Source organism: Coturnix japonica, chromosome 18, assembly GCF_054131305.1.
Source record: "Coturnix japonica strain WE chromosome 18, WE-NBRP24, whole genome shotgun sequence".
Classification (NCBI taxonomy): Eukaryota; Metazoa; Chordata; class Aves; order Galliformes; family Phasianidae; genus Coturnix; species Coturnix japonica.
In genome coordinates, this window is record NC_140680.1 from 10,999,818 (window position 1) to 11,022,451 (window position 22,634).

A 22,634-nucleotide genomic window follows, 5' to 3' on the forward strand; every position below is an offset into this window, starting at 1 on the left:
TCTTTTAGTCCTCACTTTAACCAAAATGCAGACCAGCTCCACAGAATCCTTTAACATTACTTTCTGGAGAAGAACTCCACTGTGCCTCTGTTGCAATTTATTTACTTCTGTCTCTGCTCCTGACAAAAGAATTTCCTTCCACATACCTTATCCAGTGTCAACATGTAGAAATTGGTGATATCATGCTCCTGGGCATAACGGATTCGGGCTCGGCACTCCTCTTCATCAATTAGCTCCCCAACATATTCATTAACAAATTCACCCTGCCCCCAAAGAGGAAAAGAAGAAAACAGGCTGCTAGGACATGACCAGTTCCCTCCATGATGGAGGGACCTTTGTGCTACAAACACGGTTCCTGTTTTCTTTGTGGAAACTTCTTCATAAAAACTTCCCTCTGTGCATTGTAGTCAGCTCGAGCTATAATTTTATTAGCAGTCCTTAATGATAATTCAGTTTTACACACACACACACAACAAATCACTTGACATAAAGTGTTTTCCTGGATCTCCACTCCCCCCTACAGTATATTGTTTCCATGGTTTCTTTCTCAGAAACTCTTCTACCATGCCATCTAATTTCCTCTGTTTAACTTCACTCTTTCTTAGCTTTGAGGTTCTTCTTAGCTGCAATGCTCTTTTTTCTTTGTTCAGCATCGATGTGTGCCCACACAATAACCACTCTCTAGATTTGAAACAGACATTCAAGTATTTTAGCTGTCTCCAAGGTAGTACTTCCCACAGCAATTATAGCCATCTCTAAGATACTATGCTTTGTAAGATTCAAGCCTGACCTCGGTTTCTGATGCAAGATTCTCATGCTAGAGAAGCCATGCTGTTCAATAATGGAGGTTGTGGGCATAATCACTGTTCTGTCTGGAATCCCTGAGCCCTGTCTCATACTTCAGTATTCTGGTGTATTCATAAAGCCAACCATCCACACAGGCAGACCAAGCAATCACCTTTTCTTATCCTGTGGTTCAATAACATACAAGGCATTTTAGTTGAACCAAAATGTGCTTGTCAAGACTACAAAAGTCACATTCATCCACTTCTTTCCTAAATGGCATTCAAATTACAGAAGGGAATTTTTCACACCTATGGAAACCGACAAGGAGCGAGAGAGAAGTGGCAAGAGAAAACCTCACAAAAAACAGAACATGTACCTTTCTGATGTCTGTTTTGGCCTGTAAGCCCCAGCCTCGTGCCAGCGTGCGGAAGATCTGCACCTCGGGATACTGGCGCTTGGAGAAGCACTGGTTCTGACAGCGCTCTCCTGCAGGGCAGACCAGGGGGTGGCACTCATAGAGCAACATACGATTGATGCATTCGGAGTCCAGGCCACACGGGTTTTCATCTGTTGGTTTACAGTTGCAACGTGGTATCTCAGACAGATCCGCAGTGAAGATCTGCACTTTGCCCACCGGCCGGTTCACCTTGAATGCACGAGAAGGATATCAGCTGCTTAAGAACAGGTCATCATGACAGACAGTCCTATACCCAATCTTTGCCTATGAGCTGACAGGATGCAGTGCAAACCAGTGACAGTGAGGGGTAAAAGGAGGTGTACAGATACATGTGTACTTCTGAACACACTACCTGAAGAGGCGTGCACTTAGATGGAAGAGTTAAGGAGGATACAGATCCCCCCCAGCAGCACCACCTGGTACCTTGTGTGTTCTACATCCCCTGAGAGGGGGGAAAAGGCTGCAAAGGGTCCCCATCCCGTATCACTGTGACTACACAGAGTGCAGGTGGTCCTACCTTAAAATCCTAGCTATTACCAGGAAATGCCAGCAATCAGCTGAGCTTTCATAGCTTGAAACATAAAAATGGGAAGAAGAAGAAGGAAGCAATGAAAAAGAGGAACACAGTCCTTGAGTCACCAGTTTCTGATCTCTCTGGGCCCACATCCCTATCCTATGAACCTACTTGGCCCAAGCTCTTCACTCAGATCACCTCACACCTGTTGGAGATCCTTGAAGAAATTAGTGCTCCAAATGTACCTCACAGACAGCCCTAAGCCAGAGGAGTTCCTCAAAACTCCACAAAAAATTTGGCATTCCAGCACAAATATCTGATTTCATGTTTTTGTTCAATTGATACAGAACAATACACAAACAAAAAAAGAAAAACAGAAGTGAAAGACACTGCCATGCTCCACTGTGGGTTGCCATCCTCCCCTCTGCTCTACTGTATCTTGACTGTCTGTCCCACACTACTTTGCCACCTGCAGCACTCAACATCCAAGCACACTGGGTGATGCCAGTTCTCTCCCATAAAACCCCAGACAGGCAGAGAGACTCTTCTTTCACATCACACAACTGTCATGGAACAGCACAGAGACAATCCAGGTCTGCTCCAGTACCTGTTACTGGTGTCCAGCTTCCACACATTTCTGCAGATACATGAATTGTTTCTGTGGAGGTTGACTGAAGAAGCCAAGGCAATCAGAGTAACCTTCAAATAACAGCCAGATGCCCCAAGAGTAGCAATGTTTCCTTATACATGTAATTCACCTGCATTGATAGCTCAAAACTTCTGCAACTGCCATTCTTCCCCCTCCCTTACCCCCTGGACCTGCCCTCACCTTGATGTGTTTGTAGGGGGGAGGTTTCTTGTCATTCTTCTTGTCTTCCTGAAGCTGTCTCAGTTCCTTCTGTGCCTTCAGTTCTTCAAACCTTACCGCAGCTTCATGAAGAGCTAAGTGAAATAACAGGGTGTGTTATGAGGAATTCACTCTACTCAAACAGAGGTAGGCTGCAAGAGTAGACCCAGCAACCACAGCTCCACAAGCAAACACCCTTGGCAAAACACTTTTAGAGGCAGAGATTCGTAAAAAAAACATGATAAAGCAACAGAATAGTCACAGGCAATAACAGTGACTGTGGGTGAAACGTTTTGGAAACATCCAAACTGTCAGCTAGCTTTACCCTGCTTTTGGGAAGAGATGAACACAAAACTCTCATGAGTATTTTTATATACAGATAATGACTGTACTAGGCACAAGGAAGCCGATAGAGCAGCAGAGGAACTATGTTGGAGCTGAGAAGCATTAAGGATCTGCACACCCATAGTCCGTCTCTGTGAACTCAGACCTATCAGCATTCCAAGTGTGCAGGATGACAGATCAATAGCTATTCATTTTGCAAATTTAATTCAGCTTTAGCTCTAAAATGGTATTTTTTTCTGTCACAAGAATATTTTCTCCAGATAGGAAGAGAGAAACAGAACATGCATCTTCCCAGATGAAGACAAATTACCTTTCTTGTATATGCCATCTACGCCCTTCCCCATCTTGTCTTTGCTGCTGACATCACCTTCCATGTATGGGAACACACGGGCCTGGTGGGTCCACAGATAATCTTTGGAGCCAAAGAACAGCACAGGGAACTCGCCGATGTCGTGTTTCATTTTCTGGATGTTGACAGGAATTGTTCTGGGATGGCAGATCTCAGCTGGCCACCACCTACATAACAGAGGGAAAGGCAGATAAAAAATCTGACTCCCCAGTTCCCATGCTCCCAGAAGCACATTACTGCATAGAGATGGGGAAAGCTGTGAAGGCTTCCAGCAAGGCTGGAGGGAGAAGAGGAAGGCATGAGCTTCAGCTGCTACATGCATGCAAAAATATCAGAAGCTGCTTCACTGTACCCTGCAGAGAGAAGCAGCTTCTCACCTCAATCATCACGACCATCGTTTGAAGAGGGAACAGGGACAAGTCTGTTCTACCTTCACCTACCTGTAGCGCCCGACTTTCACCCAGACGACTTCCTTGTAGTGTGGCTTTTTGCCTGCCTTGCAATCATTGCAATACCAGCTTCCCTCTGGCATCTCAATGTTTAGACACTCACGGTGAAACGCAGCCGGGCACGACTCGCAGCATAAAAGGCTGCCCCCTGCAAAGAAGGGAGGAATTTATCAGGGTCCCTGTGCAGAAGCCCTGGACTCCACAACTCCAAACAGTGACAGCTGGGAAAACAGCAGTGTTCTTCTGCAACCTTTTATCTGACAGCTCATGCTCTACCTACGCAGCACAAAAAACCCTTTTAAAGATTCAGAAAAAGCCTTAGCTTGATCTTGGATTTAAATAGGGATGGATAGGAAGGCAAGCTATTCTAAGCAATTCTCACTGGCACGCTCCACACAGACAAAGCTTCTGCCTGCTGTAATGATCTGTTCCCATAGCACATCTGTTGCTCTTTTGTCATTTATGTCAGGGCCTCACGCGGTGACAGGGAACCAAACGCACGCTGTCTCACCTTCCGAGCAGACAAAGCACCAGCTGACGTTGACGTGCTCATGGTTGCGGCAGCCCCTTCGTGCAGTGAAGTGATTGGGACAGATGATACTGTTGGAGGCGAGGACCACAGAGCCAGCAGCGAGGCAAAAGTCATTGGAGTGGTAAGCGACAGGACAGCGCACGCAGCGCATCAAGCGACCTGGCACAGGAACACATCAGAATCGTGGTGAATGCCAGAGAAAACTGAGTCTTCACTTCCTTCCAGACCTAATCTCTACTGGTATCTGAGCGGAAAACAACGAGCCATTGGTGATTGTTGGAAATGGAAATTGACTTTTAATTTCTACAGACCATCTACAATATAATCTCTGTATTTCTATCCAACTAATACAAGAAAATACATAAAAAATAGAGCAGCACTTGTGGGCAATATATAGGAAATTAAATTATTTGGAAGTGAAAAACCTTCTGCACCCTGTTCAGACCCAGCTCAAGAGTTCACAGATCAGGACTGCTTCGCATCATACACAGATAATAAGTAAATCAGTGCAAACAATAAATAGAGCGGGTATTCCAAGTGCGTAACTGAACATAATGAAAACAATCCAGGAAGTTTCTGCAAACAGTGCTTGCTTCTCCACTTCAGATTCTACTCTTCTATTCTTCTCCAATCAGATTTTACTCTGAAATTTCAGGAAGGAGAAGTGAGAACTGCCTGAAGGCCTACTTTGTCCAAGCCTGCTCAGCATCTTTTCAGTTCATCCCAGGAAACCACTGACAGGGAGAAGAGGTGGAAAGAAAGGTGTAAATCTGACCACTGAAAAACAACCACCAGAGGGGGGTCACAAGGCAAACGTTCAGCCGAGGAGTCGGCTGCAGGCTTTATGCCTTAACAGCTTCTTCTGTTTTAAGCACTGACACGTGAAGATGACTTTAACACAGAGCCTGAGGGTAAGAATACAGCTGACACTATCATCACTCATCCTGAGATACCAAAGATTTAAAATATAAATAATAAAAAAGCAATTTTAAAAGCAAATCATGAGAGTTCAAATTAAGAAAAAGAAAATAAAAGGAAATAAAGCAATTACAGTTTTTACTACACTGCTCTCCATGCCATTGCCTCAACAGGCACTGCTGCTAAGCAGGCACTGGCTGCAGCACTGGCACAGTGAGAGCTGTCTAGGAGAAACAACAATGTCCATGCAGCTCTACTGAGAGGAATGTGGCCTTGCTCAACATCCAGGCATCCAAGTGCCTGGCCAGACAGGAACACTTTAGTTGCTCAGTCTGACCATCAGGAGCCCAGCCCATGGACACCACCCCTCCCACCCTGACAGAAGCAAATTCTATAGCAAGTGCTGCGGAAAGGACAGAAAAACAAAGAACTGGTGCACCAGGTCATTGCAGGTGGACATGAAACTTCTAAATGCTTCCCTGGGACCATGCGAGAAGATTCCAGTACCTTTAGATGCAGAGATGTTTGTTGGGTTAGCAGCATGACAAGTCATGCATATGTGCAGAGAGCATCGGAAGCCCTTGTTCTGCGTCACCGTGGGTGGGTACTTCTGTATGCACTCTTCATGGTAATATTTCCCACAAAGGGGTAGCAAGCACCGTTTCACATCTTGCCCGCAGCTCTTGCACACAAAGCAGGTATGGACTCCTAGAGAAAGAGCAGGCACATGGAATGGCCCAATAAAAATGCATTGCTTCTACCAGGAGACACAACAGCACACTACAACCCCCCACCCTGCCACAACCCAAACCACAGGTGTCTGCAGCCCTAAAGTTTCAGTGTAAGTCTAGACTGGAAAAACATCTCTTGCCGATCACACTGAGGACATTCCCACCACATCTGCCTCACAACAGTAAGATCAGTTCATTAGAAAACAATTGTCAAACTGATGACCAGAGAAGTGACAGCCAGTTCGCAGCCTTACAGCAGGTGTAAGCAAAAAGGAGTGCCAGTTAAGGAAGCACTCAGGAAAGCCGTATACCTGTGGAACACTCATTGCAGATGAATTTGCCTGTTGGCATCTCAGAGAGCCCAAGGCACTGCAGGTGGAAAGCACCACAGCACTGAGCTTCGCACAGCAGCAATTCCCCCGGCTTCTCGCAGATCTGTGGGGAAGGAAGGATGGACATGATCAGCTCTGAGCAACCCCTTTCCCAACCCAGCCCAGCCAATTGTCAGCAAAGCCTCTGTAAAAAAAGCTGAGCCTTCTCCTTATGCCAGTCAGTTCAGGTGATTAGTGAATCACCACTGCCATCTGCTATCCCATCCCTGCTACCATCCATCAGTTAAAACAAATTGTGTGTTGGTCACATCTTCCCAACATCCTTAAACTGCAGCAGGATGAAAGGCAATTGCACAGGAAAGGCTCAGTTCAGTTAAACTACTGATTGCTGCCAAAACCCTCAGAACCACGCAGCCCCCAGAGAACACCTTGAAGTCACCTGGGCTTAGCTGGGACACAGGTGCATTCCAACACTAACATAAAAAACACTTAGAAAGGCAAAGTTTTCTAGAGATTTCCTCAAGGAGGTTACCTGACACACGTTCTCCTTGAGAGCTGCTCCTCCTCCACGCTCCCCCTGGATCTTTTTGGACGAAGGCACTCCATGGTCATTCTCAGACCCCTCTTCGTGTCCCCCTTTGGGGCTTGTAGAAGTCCCACGAACCAAAGTCTCCCCCTTTAAAAGGAAATTCAAAATTAGGGGCTGTCGGAGCTTTCCGCCCTGACCTGCAGATTACAGATCCAGCCATCAAGCACATTAAAGTTTGGCAGTCAGTGCTACCCACCCTGGAGAGAACCACCTCTCATATGGCTCCACCAAAAGGCTTACAAGGAGGGAAAGGAAGAGCACTTAAATTTATTAGATCATTATAAATACACACTGAGCACTTTTTAATTCCTCTTTGAGGAAGGGCTGAGAGAGAACAGTATCATCATTCACAAAAACATATCAGGCAGGATTGCATATAGTCTGAAAATCACATCCACCAATGCCAGAGAAGCATCCTGAATGTTTATGTCTGCTTGCACTGAAAACACAAGAGAGAGATTGCAAACAATCCTTATTGTAGTCTCCTTTTAGCAAGGAAGTCAGAACTCTCCTTATACGCTTCACAGTATGCACTTGTAGACTCCACAGTTGTCAGGACAGGTAATTAGCAGCAAACACCCAGCTGCCCCTCCAGAGCAAATAGGTCTGTGACCCATTCATGCTGTACCAACATAACATACTGCTTTTAGGAACCAACCAGATGCTTCAAGCAAGAACTTCTTAAATACTCTGCCTTATTTGTTTTTGAAATCTTGGCTCACTGCAGACAGCTGAATGATCTCAGCACACAGCACTTCCTTGGGTCAAAAAGCCATCCCTACTGTATGCCCAGAAAAAAAGGCTGTACACTTTCAAGACCTTGTTAGGAATTTAGACTCCTAGAAGGATCAGCAGCCACCACTCTCATACCCTGGTGCCTGCTCAGGGCCAGGTGTCCAACTAACAGTCAGGAGAGGGAGCTTTGAGTTATATTCTATATGCAAGAATACCCATCTGAGCTGTAATGCCACCAAAGTTCCTAAACTCAACTGAATACACTATGAACAACTTATGAGTGTGGGCAAAAAAAGCTTTATGGGAAAGCTTTATGTCTTTAAGTTGGAAGAACATGAAGCCAGCATTCTGATCAGTTAACAACACATCCCTTGCTTGACTTTTCATTCCTTGAATGCACCATTATGTTTTCATTTGGGAACCATTTAAAGCCATGTAGAGCAACCACGCACAAATGCACTGACAGCATATTAAAGCACACAATACAAATATGAATGGTGTAAGTTTACTTTATTGAGCACAAAAAAGAAAACTCCCGGCTACAAACTACTGACAATCCAATATAGCATACGGTGTACAACCTCACAGACTACCACCACATACACGCTGGAGGGCTGGCAGCGATGCAGCCTGCAGGAATACTGAGATGGAGCAAATTGTTTCCTGCTACTATAGCCCTAGCAGAGGGGATGGAAAGGACTCTGCAACACTGGCAATCATCAGCTACAACATAACAGATGCCTTTGTCTCTGCGTACAATGGCATCCTAAGTGCTACCCCAGATACTTCTGGTCTGCAGCTCATTTCTGCTAAGAAGGCTGCAGTCTGCCACAACGCAGGCCACTGGCCCAAATATTATCTTGGTTCCTGGAATGCTCCAGGAGCAGCACCAGTAACCAGTGCTCCAGGGACTGCTTACAGCTCAGATCCTGCTATTCCTACATAGGTGCTCCCTCTTCTGCTCAGCTCAGCAGTGACCTCAGGGTTGCAGGGGTCACTGTAAGGAAGAACAAGAGCAGAGTTAATCAACTACTGATATGGATAAACAATGTCAGCTCCAGCTTCTACCTTGTGCTGGGGCCCCTGTGCTACAAACACAAAGTAAGCTTGGCCCCTGTCATGGTCACTAAGGATCCCTCCAGAGGGGCAAGGCACTGGTTAACAAGCACCACTCCTCCTGTGGTTAATGACTATCTTCCTACTGTACCAAAAATTTCAAGAAAGTTTTGGAAGGAGGGAGAGAAAATATACAGATTTGCTGAAGGAAGGAGCAGTTTAGAACTGGTCCTTCTGTCTTCCTAGCATGGCTGCTAGAACTGCTTGTAATGAACTCAGTCCATGTTTCAGGGGCTATCTGGAATGACAGTCTAAAGTGCATCTTAAGTTACATACCACGAACCAACAACCCTCTTTCCAGAGCTGCAAATACTTGTTGTTAGCAAAAACCTCAAAACAACTGAGCCCAGACCATCCAGAGTGGCACAGCATGCTCTAGGCCTTATCCTTTCAGCCTCAAGATATCCTTTTTAGTTACAGGTACATGGCCAACCTGTACATTTCACATGCTGGGATTTTAGTGTATTTTTAATTGGTCCTTCCAGAAACACAAAGAGAGTAGGGAACATCAGAGATGGACAAGGGTGGGCAAGGCCAGATTACTTATGCCTGGTGAGCAGGGAGAAGGGGATCACCCTCCAACACCATCACTCAGAAGGATCAATCACACCATTCTCCTTATTTCCCCTTGCCAGAAAGAGTAGTGTGAAGCAACATACCTCCTACAGGGGGCAGGTCTCATCGTCGATCTTCTTCCAGAGCTATTTCTGCTGCTGTATCTGGCACATCTTTAAAGGCCTGGCCGGTTCTTTGGCTCAGCCTGACCTTGGCTCACAACCTTGACAACCATTTCAACAGCATTTTCCATCCCTTTTCTTGGTGTCTTGCTGCCCTGATGTTGTGAACTTGCTTTCCCAACTCCACAAAAATGGAAGGGCAGAGAAAGCTGCCCGGTTCAGCCCAGGGAGACAGGATTTTCTCTGCCCTCTGAAAGCAGCTGGAACCAAGATTTCATTGTGCTGAACCATCCAAACATCTGTTTCTCCTAGCACCACTCAAAAGAAAATGAGGTTCCTGCCTGGTGTGCGGACAGTCACTTAAGGACCAGTTTGGTGCAAATGCCAAGTGAAAGTGTGATCACATCTCTAAAGCAGCTCAATACTCACCGGTACCCATTCATTCACCAAAGCCAAGGGGTGAACACATACCTCAGTGGCTCAAGAAACACAATCACAGAAAAAGGGATGTTGGCATAAAGGTGTCAAGTATTGACATTTCATAACTTCAGGTACTCAACATACATCTAAGGCTGGAGGCAGTTAAGACTCCCTGGGCTTCCTCTGCAGTGAGTGGTGTGTGACATTCAGAGCTGTGGCCTACCTGCCTTGCTGCTCTGAACTGACTCCTCATTTCTTTCCTATATAAGATGTGCAGAGAATTTACTAGCTCCAAATTGAGCCAGCCTCTCAGAGGGTGCCTAACAGCAGACAGTGTTAACTACTCTCCAGCATAGGCAAATATATTTGTACAGGCTTCTTTGAAACACGATTCCAGGTGAGCACACTTCAGAAACAACTGACCAGTGCTCTTTAAAAGGCACAGGAAGGTTTATAGGGCCCAGAGGTATTACCCCAAACTTTATCATCCCCATTAGAAATGCTTTTCAGAAGGCAGTGGCAGCAGACCTCAGAGTAGCTGGCACTGCTCAGACAACTGGTGTGGTATTTGTGCTCTGCTGGAAGCTGTATAACGATAACAAATAGAACAGTATACGTCTATAATTGGCTCCTGAAATACATACTGACTATCCTGACAGAACAGCCTGCTGCTGAACCTGGGCCACTGGAAGTGAGAGACGATGCTGTGAAAGGCCCGGAGGCGTCCTGCCTCTCTCAGGAAAAGTCTTGCTTCCCCTACACTTGGTGATACCTGGCTCACTCCTAAAAGGCAAAATGTGCTTGTCAGTGATATTTGTATGCCAGCTTTGCTACGATGCAGTAGAAGGGTGTTGCCCCATCTATCCCTTTCTGCTGGATGGCAGAACGTAATCAGAGGCTCCTGTGGGCAATCACAAACAGTTCATCCCCCATCCCCTCCAACATGTCTCTGAGCTCACCCTGGCATGCAGGGCAAATAGAAGAAGAATTTCATGTCCACATCTAGTGCTTGCACTTCGTACTGGTGTGCAGAAGGGCAAGATTCCCACCACCAGAAGATGAGACCCTTTACAGCAGTTAGGCCTCCTGACATGCAAAGCAAGATGCCAGTCAGACCTTTGTTCTGTCATATCAGAACAGCCTTTCTCCTGGAGAACTAGTAGAGCAGCAGCTGAAAAATTGAGCCTGAGCTAAGCAGCCATCACAAAATAATTAATAATCAAGGTGATATGTCCAGCTTCAACCCCAGCTCATGCAGCTACATCAGGGAGACAAAGTCCCAGATGAGACCTAATCTTGCATTCAGCCAGCCAACCACTACCTGGCCTAGACTGTGCACAGCACCCTGGCAAGCAGCAGACAGGTTAAATGGATGACAGTGTGTAGGAAAACCCAACGGTACCTCAGAGCGTGGGGTCCCCCCCAGCCTCTCCCCATTTTTCTCCTTCTTGGAATGTATTGCAGCAGAGGAATGGCGTGGTCTCTTCCGTTTGCGCTGCTTCTCCAAGAGCTTTTCAGAAGCTGGGATGCAACAGAAAGAACATTCAAGAACAATGCAGAAATAACAATTGGCTTGCTCACTACATGCCCACCAACTTGTGCAGCCTGGCTCCTATTTTCTTCGAGGGCATAAAGCCTGGGGCAATGCAAGCCTCCAAGACAGGTCTGCCCTTTGTCTTACAGCCATCAGAGGACCTGGATAACATTGACTCATAATGGTTCCAAGTATGAACTCTTTTGTGGATCTGCAATTATCACCATCATCGACTTTCCTGAGACAGCCCCCCAGCAGAAAATAAGAAATGCTATCAACACAAAGCTTACATTGCTATTCAAATGCTGCTAATTACCTCCTCCTGTCATTATGCAATACAAATTTTCTCATGCTGACACCAATGTGACATGAAGGCATGTGGAGAAGGGAATAGAGTGCAACTGCACAACTGTCCACTAGACAGAGCAGGCAATGTTGAGCCTGTTCAGTGCATGCCATCAGGCATGTTGGTACCATGGTGACAACTCTCCCACAACCATTCAGAGTAAGAATGGAAAGTGAGTATCTCCCCATGGAAATATGAACCCAATACCTCCACTTTCCACAGGGAAGTAAGAATATATATATATATATATATATATAAAACAGTATTTCCAGACAAACAATCATACCTATTTCTTCTCCCACTGCCTCAGCTAATGCCTAAGATGCCTTACACAGCTCCCTTTAAAAACCATAGGCACTGATACAAATCACATTGATGTACCTCCGCTGCTCTGCATTCACTTACCTTCTCCCAGGTCTGGGAAGTGGGCTGGTGAGTACAGCTCCGAGCTGTCGCTCTCTGAAGGGCCAGTGCCCTAAAAATACATAAGAAACAATTCACCAGATGCAAACCCAAGACGCACACTCCTCAGCCACTAAGCATCTTAAAAAGTGACTGCAGCAATTACTTCAGATAATAAATTCATCAACGTTTAGTAACTTCTCAAGAAGACCTTTTGTTTGTGTGTCTGATAGACCCCATGTGGAAAAGTCAGACAAGGAGGAATGAACACTGATTTTGCCAGGTCTCGTGCTCACTGGGCATCCCTCACTGTTTCCTGAGCTCTCCCCAAAAGGCTGCTAACACCCCAAAAGCTGCTGGGAATAGAGATTCTCTTCTGCTTTTACACTTTTATGAATCCTATAACTGAATTGTTCTCGTCTCTGTATTACTGCAACCCTGATGACTGCATTAAGACTCTGCCATGGAGAAAGAGAGAATGAGAAAGGTAAGAAAACTGTTATTAACCAACCTCAGAAACATTGATGCTACGTCTGGTGCACCTACAATGCCCAACATTAGTCTTTGTTATTTGTTTTTTCCAAATCATGTCACTGGATTTTCAGCATTTAGCAGAAAAGATCAGCTATTTCTTTAAAAAAAAACAAACCCTGCGTCTAGCACTGCACGCTACATGTGTTACAACTCCAGCCTCTACCCTGCTACAAGTTCTACACTTACTTACCATGCATCAGCCAACTTGGGAATGTAACAAATGAAATACTATTCGGAGAACATCTGACAGAAAAGGAGAAAGCCTTAGGTTCAAGTTACAGTGTAACATAACAGCAATTCCCTGAGACCAAAAAGCTCTGCCCACAGCTTCCCAGCCTGTATCCAGATGACTCATTTTTCCATATAAATCAATGGAGAAGAGACCTCACAGCCAAAACTCCCCAGTCCCCATTGCAAGTGGGAAAGGGTGGGGAACTCCTCTGTATTTAGCAGATTTCTTCACCATAACACAGCAACCAGCACCTTTGGGAAGGGTGGACCTTCACTCCTGGGCCACAGCCAGCAGCAGACAGCTCACTGCCCTGCGCCTCTCTCTCAGCAGGGCCTACTGTCAAGGCTCATTTTCTCTCCTGACTTTCAGAAGTAATGGAAGAAAAATACCTTCTTTGGGGGAGTCCACTCCTCCTTCTTTGGCATAAAGGCAGTGTCCAAATCATTGGATTCCAAGAGCTTCTTAGTGGGCTTCCTTTGTCGCTTGCTCTCAAAGTTTCCTGCAATAGAATTCTTGTTAGATAATTGGGATTTTCTTAGCTTCAGTCACTCTAAAACCATTAAGAAAATGCCAGCCAGCAGTTCAAAACAATCAAATTCGCCTCATTTTTTGGAGCACAATCTCCTTAGGGAAAAGAAACAATTACCTCTACAACCTGCAAAGAAACAGACCTCCATTTGGACCACCTTCAGGCATATCTCAATATATAATATTAAAAAATCTACCCATGGAAGAGAGACCATGAACTTAAAGCCAGTAGGCGACCATCCTGGCAGTGCAGTTCACAACGTGATTTCACAATTGCTTCACCAGCAAAACCCAGCCCTGCAATAATGACAAACACATCCCTGCTTCCTCCTGTGCCCGTTCCCACAGCACCCCATCAGTGTTCACACTGCACACAGTGAAGAGACTGAAGGGGGTGCTCTCAGGTAGAACTACCTGGGACAAGATGCCCCATGGAATCCAGCTATAGAAGTCAGCCTCCAGCTCAGTCTCTGTGCCAGCCACTGGAAGGCAACGAGCTGCTAGACATGGGCAGCAGTAAATACTTAAAACAACCAGGAAATTGTGATACTCTGTGTGCAAGGCACTCCATGGAAACAGCCTATTACCTATCCTACCCCATTCATCTGCATCCTTAATCAGCTTGGCTGCATCCTCCTCCGCACACAGCAATACCAAAGACCTCAGCCACCTTGTGGAGGGACAGCATATCACTGCTCCCTGCCACAGCCCAGGCTTCGTGAGTCTTGGCAGCTCCCTCAGTAGTGGGAAGAGAGACAACCTCTGCATACTGCATATCTGCATCCACTGCTGCACTGCAGGCTGTGCCTGATATCCAGCCTCAGGTTCCTTCCTTCAATCACTGCAGGTTTTTCACTTCTACCTGTCACGCCTCTGCCCCACAAATTACAGACTGATCGTGCAGTGACTGCAGCTTTCTCTGCCTGTTTAGTCTATTATTATTATTACATAAGTACTTCTATATATATTATCTACATACATTCATAATTATAGTAATATATATTTACAAATACACGTTTCAAACAAAGAAACAAAATGATCAGCCCCTTAGAACAGAAACACCGATCCCTACAAGCTTACACAGCCAGAGCACCAGAGCTTTGACCTTGGACAAGTCTTCAGACAGAACACTAACAGCAGACTCACAATGAGCCACTTCACCAGGTCACACATCTCACCTGCCCCTCTTATCTCCTAGCACCAGCAATGGTCACTGAATAAAGCAAACAAAACAAAGATCAGCAGCTACTAACCTTTTCACACAGGCTGAAGCAACACTTCAAGTGAACTCAAGACACACTCGCTTGCTGGAGCAGAACAACACAATATCCCACTTACCTGATTTCAGGAATCTCTCCTCTGCATCCGGAGAAGCAGAAACTTCAGAAACATCAGAGGAAGACAGCACGAGCTCTGGGAAATCAGACTGTCCTTCTATGAGCTGCTCACTGGGATCAGAGGCGTGGGGCTCTATTTCTGAGAAGGAGCACTCGGCTTCAAGGATGGGAGGGGACTCTTTGGTTGAAAATGGTGTTGGAACCAAAGGACTGGGCCCCCGCTGTGTCTCTCTGTCAGGGTTGCGCTGTGCAGGAAGACCTCCTTCAAATCCAGACCTTGCCACAGAATTCACCTAATACAGTGAAACACGTTGGTGAAAATATTCACCCCGCACAGCCCTGCATGCAGCATCAACACTCAGCAAGCAAGACCAGGCAAAAAAACTGGAGCCCAACAGTAAAAGCCATGAAGAGCACATTTGCCTTAACCTACCTTTTGCAATTGCTCCTGGCTTTTCCTTGACTTTTTCTTGGGTGCAAATAAATGATCATATTCTTCTGCATATTCCAGAAGCCGTTTACTTGGCTTTCTAAGGCGTTTCCTCTCTGAATGTACTAAGAAAAAGGAAAGCAGCTTCAAGACTGTGTTTCTGAGAATATCAAAACAAAAAAACCTCCTCGTGACCCGCAGGTAAGAGCTGCTCCTGCCTTCTCCTTCAGAGCTCCATGCAGGAAATTCCCTAATACAGCCTTCTAATATTCCAGCTTCCTATTCCCCCAACCCTAATGTGGTAGGTGGGATTGCTAAGGACCATGGCGACCTCAAGCACTTGAGATACCTGACTGAGATGCTCCTTGCAATGTGATCCAACATCACTTTACACAACCTACACTCAGTTTTCTTGTAGTACCTTCCCCCAAACCTACATCTGTTAGAAACTCAGATTCATCACTCTACTTTTTCCTGTCAATCCAAACACCCTTGGATCTATGTGCAGAGGCATGTGAAAACACTGCTCTCCCTAACAGTCTTTGGTTGCTGGCTCCACTGGCTCTGTATCAGTCAAGCTCCTTCCTTTCCCTCCTTCCTAGCACATTTTGTGATGTACTTCAAGAGCCCTGAATCCCCCATCTGCTATTGCAAGCCTATTTATTCCTTTTGCTTCCCAACAACAGGTTCTGTGCACAGATCAGGACGTGATGAGGGAGCTAACTGTCCTCCCAGGAGGCTGCAAGATTCTCAGGGCTCAGACATCTCTTTCTTTACATCTGCACAGCAATGCACCATTGCAAGAGAAAAGCCTGGCACCAACCTTTTCCCAGGCACAAACAGAACCACAGGGAGCCCCAAGGAGGGGCCCTGGCACTTTGTCACCTTACTCAAAAGCAGCAAAAAGCAAGACAACGCTTATTTAACTTTCTCAAATATCAGTGTCTTTTCCTCTTTAATGGTTTTCACAATTATTCTGCCTTACTGTTAGAACTCCACCTTGGCACACAGATATTTGTGGTCCTCTGGAAAGTTACAGTATGTTTTCTATTCATTATTTCCTTTCCCCATGCAGAAGGTGGGTTTTTCTATTTTGAGCAGAAACATTTATATATATATATATATATATATAAAAGCATTCCAGTGCAGCACTTGGGATGTTGGACAAGATTGCAGCACCTTCTTGTGGCATCGTGGTTAAAGAAGGATGAAAACATCAAACTTGGCCAAAAGAGAAGAAAGGAACCACCTTTCCCAAACACAACTATTTTCAGCTGCTAATAACCCCCCTGCACAGGTATCCAGGTGCAACCCATGCTGGCAGGTAACCAGTTCTAGGCCTAATGTCTTCACTAGTAATGACTGAGAGCTTCGGAACCAGCCGGCAGCACATACAGCACTGTAGCAGAAAGTGAGGCTTAACTGCATCATTCTTCCCCTCAAATGACTCCTGTACAAATGCAGTCTGAATGGCAATGACAAACCGTGCACCTTTAAGAAGCTGTTACTTGTGCAAGTTCTCAGTCAGCAAACGCGACCAGCCCTCGCTTCTGCCTTATTTAGTCTAAACCCCACTACAAATTTTGCATCAAAAATACGCCGGATGTTGCTTTCAGCTACAAGGAGGACTTGCATTGATCGAGCTCAGTACAAATTACACAGTTGTGGATGCAATCTTTTGTGGCCCCTTCCACGCCTGCCTGCGGAGGAGGAGGATTAGTCACGTCTCCTCACAGCACTGGCACAAGGAGGAAAGCTGCTCTCTTCTGCAAGCGGCACTTCTAAAGTCCACATCACTCTCCCTGCTTCCTACATAATAGGCCATGTCCAAAACAAAAGGAGGAAGACATGTTTCCACCAAGAGACTTTTCACAGCATTAACTTGCTCGTCAGCCCTGCCCCAGGGATCTCACAGCAGCTCCTCACAGAGAAGCTTTGGTGCCTGCTTACAGCACATCGGTATGGATATGGCTCAGGTGTGCTGTGGGCAGGGGTACAGATTGCACCATAGCTGCTGACCTGCCATGCCTGCAAGCAGCCCGAGGGCTTGCACAGCCCCAGCCAGCTCTATGCTGCAATAGGAACCACTTGTCTTCTGCTACAGTTCCTCTCCTTTTCTCTTTGCACTGCTACTACCTCTCAGCAGCTCTACCCCAGCTCTCTCTTCAGACTCGCACTTTTCACCTCTCAGTACATACAGGGATGCTTCAAGTGCCAAACCACCTGAAAGCCACCAGAACACAGCTGTGCCTTGTGCATGCCAGGAGCTCACTTCAGCAAGCACAGCCCCTCTATGCAGCCCTATCCCAGAACAAAGCACGCTTCCCACAACCTAAAGACTTAAGGCCTCAAAAACACACAGCTATGGCCAGACAGTCGGTAAATCTTTATGTCGGTAAATGATTAAGCTTGCCGTGATTTCCAAACAGGATTTTTACCCGGCGTGTTACACCCTGTGGGCTCATTTTCTGTGCCTGCTGTGACATGCCTTGGTCCTGTGACCACTAAAGCCAGATGCTGACTTCCCTGTATTGAAACAGGTGTGCAGCAACCACTTGCTAATGGCACAGCACATCGGAATGGGCACACAAGGAACAGAAGAGACAAAGTGCGCTCAGGTTCTGAACTGCCCATCATTAATTTACTGTTAACAATTCCATTTTGTTTGGCAAAATCTTTGTTAAAAAACAATAATAACGTTAGTGTTTTCAATAAGGCTTTGCTGCCCTGGATTCTTTAGGATGGCACGTGTTAAGTGTGGTTTTGCTGGATCCAATCCTCTCCCTCACTGTGCTCATCACTTTGTTTGTTTTGTTGTAGCAGGGAGGTTGTTTTCATTGTGCTTTTGTTTGGCTGGTTTACTTTACAATTCCCAGATTCAGTTACCCATAAGAAACTCACCCATAGAGATATGGGTGGGAGAGGCAGGGCTGTCTGACCCTGTGCCCCCCCACTTCCTTCTTCCACAGCCACCTCCCTTTGGATGAGGTTGCCCCACCTGCACCCCAGGCTCCCTGCAGCTTTCCCTGCCTTCTCCCCTTTATTCTCAGCCAGCCCCACCAGTGCCACGAGTTAGGGAATGCGTGGGGTTCCTCAGTTCATTATTAGCAGCTAATAAACATCCATACTAAAATACAAAACAAACAGCAAAAAGAAAAGTGCTGTCTTAATGAAACCCTATGCTCTAAGTCAAAACTTCCTAGAGCTGATTTATCCAGCTAAGACCAAACACAAAGGCAACTGCATGTATGGATACACTGAAGAAAAAAGAATCCTGAGCGCAGAAGGATGACGATTTTACCTTTCACTGTGGGGGAACTACTGACGTTAAACATTTAAACTCTCTAACTGAAAGCTAAGTACAACTCCATCACCACTCCAGCTTTCGCTCTCTGTGCTTCAAGAGCATCCCAAAAAACCCGTATCACTCTTTTCTTTAGCTCACAGAAATACATAAACCTCCACGTTGTCAGGCAGCCCCGAATTCTGTAAACTTATACTTTAAATGCAAAAGTCATTAAATGTATAGAAATACACATTCTGGCGCAAGTCCAGCTCCCTTACCTTGTGCAGAGAATTCAGACTGGGGAGCAAAGTTGCCAAGCTTTGTTTCTGAGTCCATCACACTGTTGTTTGGCTTACCACATACATTCAAACGTTTCTTAGCTAAGTCTAAATGATTCTCATAGTCCTGAACTGTTAGGTCTGCCTCAAGCACCTTTGAATGAGGGGAATGCCTACGTCCCAAGCACTCATTTCCCTTCAGTGAAAAGCCATGAGAATTCAGGCCAAAGGCACTCTCCAAGTTTCCTTTTTCCCTAGATCTACTGATGCGCTTATTAGATCTAGCACTGCTTTGGTTAAAACGCTGCCATCGCTTTTTAGGTGCTACGTGATTTACATCATTAGCCTCATCACCAAGAGAGCTCTCACTATTTGCCTCTGAATCCAAGTCTGGACTCTCCCCATTTGCAGCAGAAGTGCATCTCTCAGTATTTCTACCAGCTTCGGGTCTCCTTCCAATACGACCTAAATTGTCATCAGATAAACAAGCAGAGTCTTCATCAGTTGAATGTTCTGTTAAATCAATAAACTCTTTCCTCCCAGTATCTTCTGCTTCATTACCTAGAGGACTGGTAACCGAACCGTGCACGCGGAATGCATGTTCTCCTGAATCTCTGGATAACCGACTTAAGAACTTACTTGGCCCTCCTGGTTTTAAGTCCTTTCTGTTTGAAACTGTTTTATCTCCAAGCTTTGATGACTGCTTAGATTTTGAACAGTTGCGTTTGGGCACACAATTCGTGCCATTTGTCCCAGAAACAGCGGTATTGGCGGGCTCCCTTTTACTAGCACCAGTCCCCGGTAACTTGGTTGGAGGATTGCGTGAAAATGAGGAGTTGCTTATAGTGGAGGAGTTCGGATTGACTGTTTCCTGGGCACAATCTCCATTCTTTTCTATTTTAAATGGGGGACCTACGATAGACAGGGATGTCAGGCCGCTCGCAGAATTGCCTCCAGAACCATCGGCTGTGCCGGTATTTCGATACGGGACTATATTCTGGCCAGTCATCAGTTGCTGCTCTTTCGCTTTACTGTCATGAATGTCCTTCAACATCATTAACAAGGTGCTGAATCTGTAATTTGGCTCAATAGGCAAACGACCATGACCAGAGGCGGAAGAGAAAAGTAAGGGCACTGTGGCCTTTGGAGTGCCAGAGTCACCGACATCATCGTTCATGGATCGATACGAGAGCTCCTTCAGCTCTGACAAGACGTGTTTCACCACGGCCGTTTCTATTTCAGCAGAATCCCTGGGTTTCTCATGCATATTGTTTAACAGTTTCTGACCATCAACTTTTCCGCTTCTCTGAAGAGAATCTCTCTGAAGGCCAGAGAAACCTTTGGTATCAGAAGAACAGCGATTCACAACACCCTCCTCTTCTGCAAGAGAAGGCTCCAACCCAGCAACCTTTTCTTTATGTTTGCATTTTATACTCCTGATCCGAGGCAACTTCATGTTTTTCAGTTTTAAGGTTGTTTGATTTGCAACAGCAGACCAGGAGCTGTCCTTGGAAACACTTTGGGGAGTAGCGTGCTTGTTTGCTAGGGAAAGATTGTCATTTCTCACATCTGAAGAGCATTCAAGAGCTGTCAATGACGTCTCAGCATCAGAGGAGCCTCCTTCAAGTTCCCTGTGTGCAAATTCAGCATCGAGTCTGCTGGTTACCGAACCCCCCAGAGGTTTGTGATCTCTGTATGACTTCTTCCTGGCCCTTCTGCTGCTTTTCTGGGAAAAATACATGGAAAGCTTAATGTTTCCACTTGACGTCATCGGAAATTCCTTCTCCATTTTATCTGAAGAATCACTAACTTCAAGAGTGCTAGAGGCTCTCTCTGAACTTTGGTCCATGGTATCTATATCACTGTTCCCACCATCTGAGAGGGAAGAGGATGAATCCGATTCGGTTTGCTTTTTCTCAGCACCAGCCTCAGATGCAGAATAGTGTATTTGTAACTTGGAACTGCACAGAATGCCCAGGGAGCTTTTCTCTCTCTCCAAAGATGCGCTGGAAAACAAATCCCCTTGGAGTGTGTTCTTCAGGGCATCACTTTTATGACTCCCATAGTCCGACTTTAAAGTTAGATTTTCAAAACGTCTTTCTCCAAAGGAGGAAAGCAAATGGTTTTCCCTGGTGCTGTTGGATGCTGTTATGCTCTTTGCAATCCGGCGAAGTTCATGAGATGCGTTTTTCTCCGGTAGGTCCCCGACAATCACATTGTTAACTATGCTCTCTGGTGTTTCTTTGATTTCTCCCCTGGAAGCTTCTTCTCTCGTGCCACTCTTTTTTACTCTAGTCCTTTTTCTGCTCTCTGAGCTCTTTTTCACGTGTGGCTTAATGTGCGATTTTCCTTTTTCATTGGCTGAGTGTTTGGAGTCAAATGCCAAAGATTTAAAACAGCCGTTCAGCTGCATGTCCTTTTTGGCTCCGGGGCCATTGGAATAGTATTCCGACTGCACTTCCTTCTCGCTGTCCAGCTCGCTGGAGTTCTGGCTGCACTTTTGATCCTCTGGCCCCCCGAGAAGCATGTCTTCTGCCTGTCCAACACTGACTTCCCATTTAGCCATAAACCTCTGGGGAACCTTAAAGTTGGAGGAGACAAAAAAAAAAAAAAAAGAAAAAGAAAAAGGAAAAAAAAAATGAGGGGGTAACCAACAGGATAAAATTGAGATAGAGACAGACATGGCACAGAGTGACAGTCCTGCATTCTGCACCTTTAAGACAACAGACTGACAGACACTGTGCCCAGAGGATGCAGAAAACAGCTCTGCTGGGTTAACAGCCTGCACTCCTATCAAGCCCAGTGAAAACCTTTGTGCATTCCCCAAACACCAAACCAGTCCCTGCAAACACTGGCATCCCAGCGACCAAACATCCCGGCACGTCAGTGCATCCCAAACACCACAGTGTGTATGGGGAACGCATATGGTATGGATCCCTGGCACAGAAATGCAGGTTAACAGCCAGCAGGCCTCTCAGTGCAATATCATTTCCTCAAAATACTTGAACAGCCACATTTGCTTTGCTTGTGTTTGATTCTTCCTGCTTCCCCTGAATTGAGGCACAACTCCATCTTACCTATCCATAACTTATCTATGTTGGAACATAAATCTATACCATATTTAAATACACCATAACAGGTTCAACGTGTCCTTTCTATAGAACTCTCCCAGCTTCACCTCCACCCTTAGCATAAAATACAGGGCATATTGCATACCAAACATTGCTAAATATCTAAAAACAACAAACTTACAAACTTGATTTTTATCTGCACTGGGGAAGGTGGAAATACAGTTAACAAAGCCCTCAGAAAAGCTACTGAGCATACTCTTGCAAACAGACAAGCCAGAAAGAAAGCATTACACCCAGGAAGCTCACATCTGCAAGAGCACACTGAATCCAATGGCTTCTCACTAATACAGGTTAAGTACTTAAGTGCTGTTAGAAAAAAAGAACAGACACTGTTCCTACTATCTGCCCTCTCACAGGAACACATTATAGTCTGTTCACTTCATTTCAACAGTTCTGAAATGCAAATTTCTCCAGTTACAATTCTAAAGACAGAGAACAGACCTCCATGTCACATAATGAATGTTACACTGGCTACAATTGCTCAGGGTTGTTATGCTTGGAAATGGCGATGATGCAACGAACCACAAAACAGGCTCACTGACAAAATGTTTTCCAAGTGAAATTATAAGTCCTAACAGGTTTCCAGAAAGAGAAGCAGGACTAAAACCCCAACTGCTTTATGTCAGTCCGTGATCTAGTTGAAATACATAATTCCACCTCTACCTCAGATCAGACACAAGACACTGCAAGAGAGCACAGGAAGTTACTTAAAAGCGTGCTGTAATTGGCATCAGGAGAGTGCTACAGTCCTGAACAAACCTCACGCTGACAGGGACCTGACTCCTCTGCCTCTCAGAGC

At 45.6% G+C, this 22,634-nt stretch overlaps 1 protein-coding gene across 6 annotated transcripts in view; it reads right to left on the reverse strand.

Moving 5' to 3' along the window:
• NSD1 (nuclear receptor binding SET domain protein 1) overlaps nucleotides 1-22,634 on the reverse strand; it is a 54,614-nt gene that overhangs the window by 14,833 nt on the left and 17,147 nt on the right. For 4 of the 6 annotated variants that reach the window (XM_085519232.1, XM_085519233.1, XM_015876030.3 and 1 more), the window contains 15 exons: nucleotides 18,705-21,285; nucleotides 15,144-15,265; nucleotides 14,712-15,003; nucleotides 13,235-13,344; nucleotides 12,083-12,152; nucleotides 11,200-11,318; nucleotides 6,793-6,936; nucleotides 6,240-6,363; nucleotides 5,705-5,905; nucleotides 4,259-4,438; nucleotides 3,739-3,895; nucleotides 3,260-3,465; nucleotides 2,587-2,699; nucleotides 1,163-1,432; nucleotides 147-263 (listed from right to left, as the gene is read on the reverse strand). In XM_085519232.1, coding sequence (XP_085375358.1) covers nucleotides 147-263; nucleotides 1,163-1,432; nucleotides 2,587-2,699; nucleotides 3,260-3,465; nucleotides 3,739-3,895; nucleotides 4,259-4,438; nucleotides 5,705-5,905; nucleotides 6,240-6,363; nucleotides 6,793-6,936; nucleotides 11,200-11,318; nucleotides 12,083-12,152; nucleotides 13,235-13,344; nucleotides 14,712-15,003; nucleotides 15,144-15,265; nucleotides 18,705-21,285 — 4,806 coding nt within the window. Of the gene's footprint in view, nucleotides 1-146; nucleotides 264-1,162; nucleotides 1,433-2,364; nucleotides 2,395-2,586; nucleotides 2,700-3,259; nucleotides 3,466-3,738; nucleotides 3,896-4,258; nucleotides 4,439-5,704; nucleotides 5,906-6,239; nucleotides 6,364-6,792; nucleotides 6,937-11,199; nucleotides 11,319-12,082; nucleotides 12,153-13,234; nucleotides 13,345-14,711; nucleotides 15,004-15,143; nucleotides 15,266-18,704; nucleotides 21,286-22,634 lie in introns of those variants that run through there. The other 2 variants (XM_015876032.3, XM_085519235.1) reach the window with 2 other exon arrangements.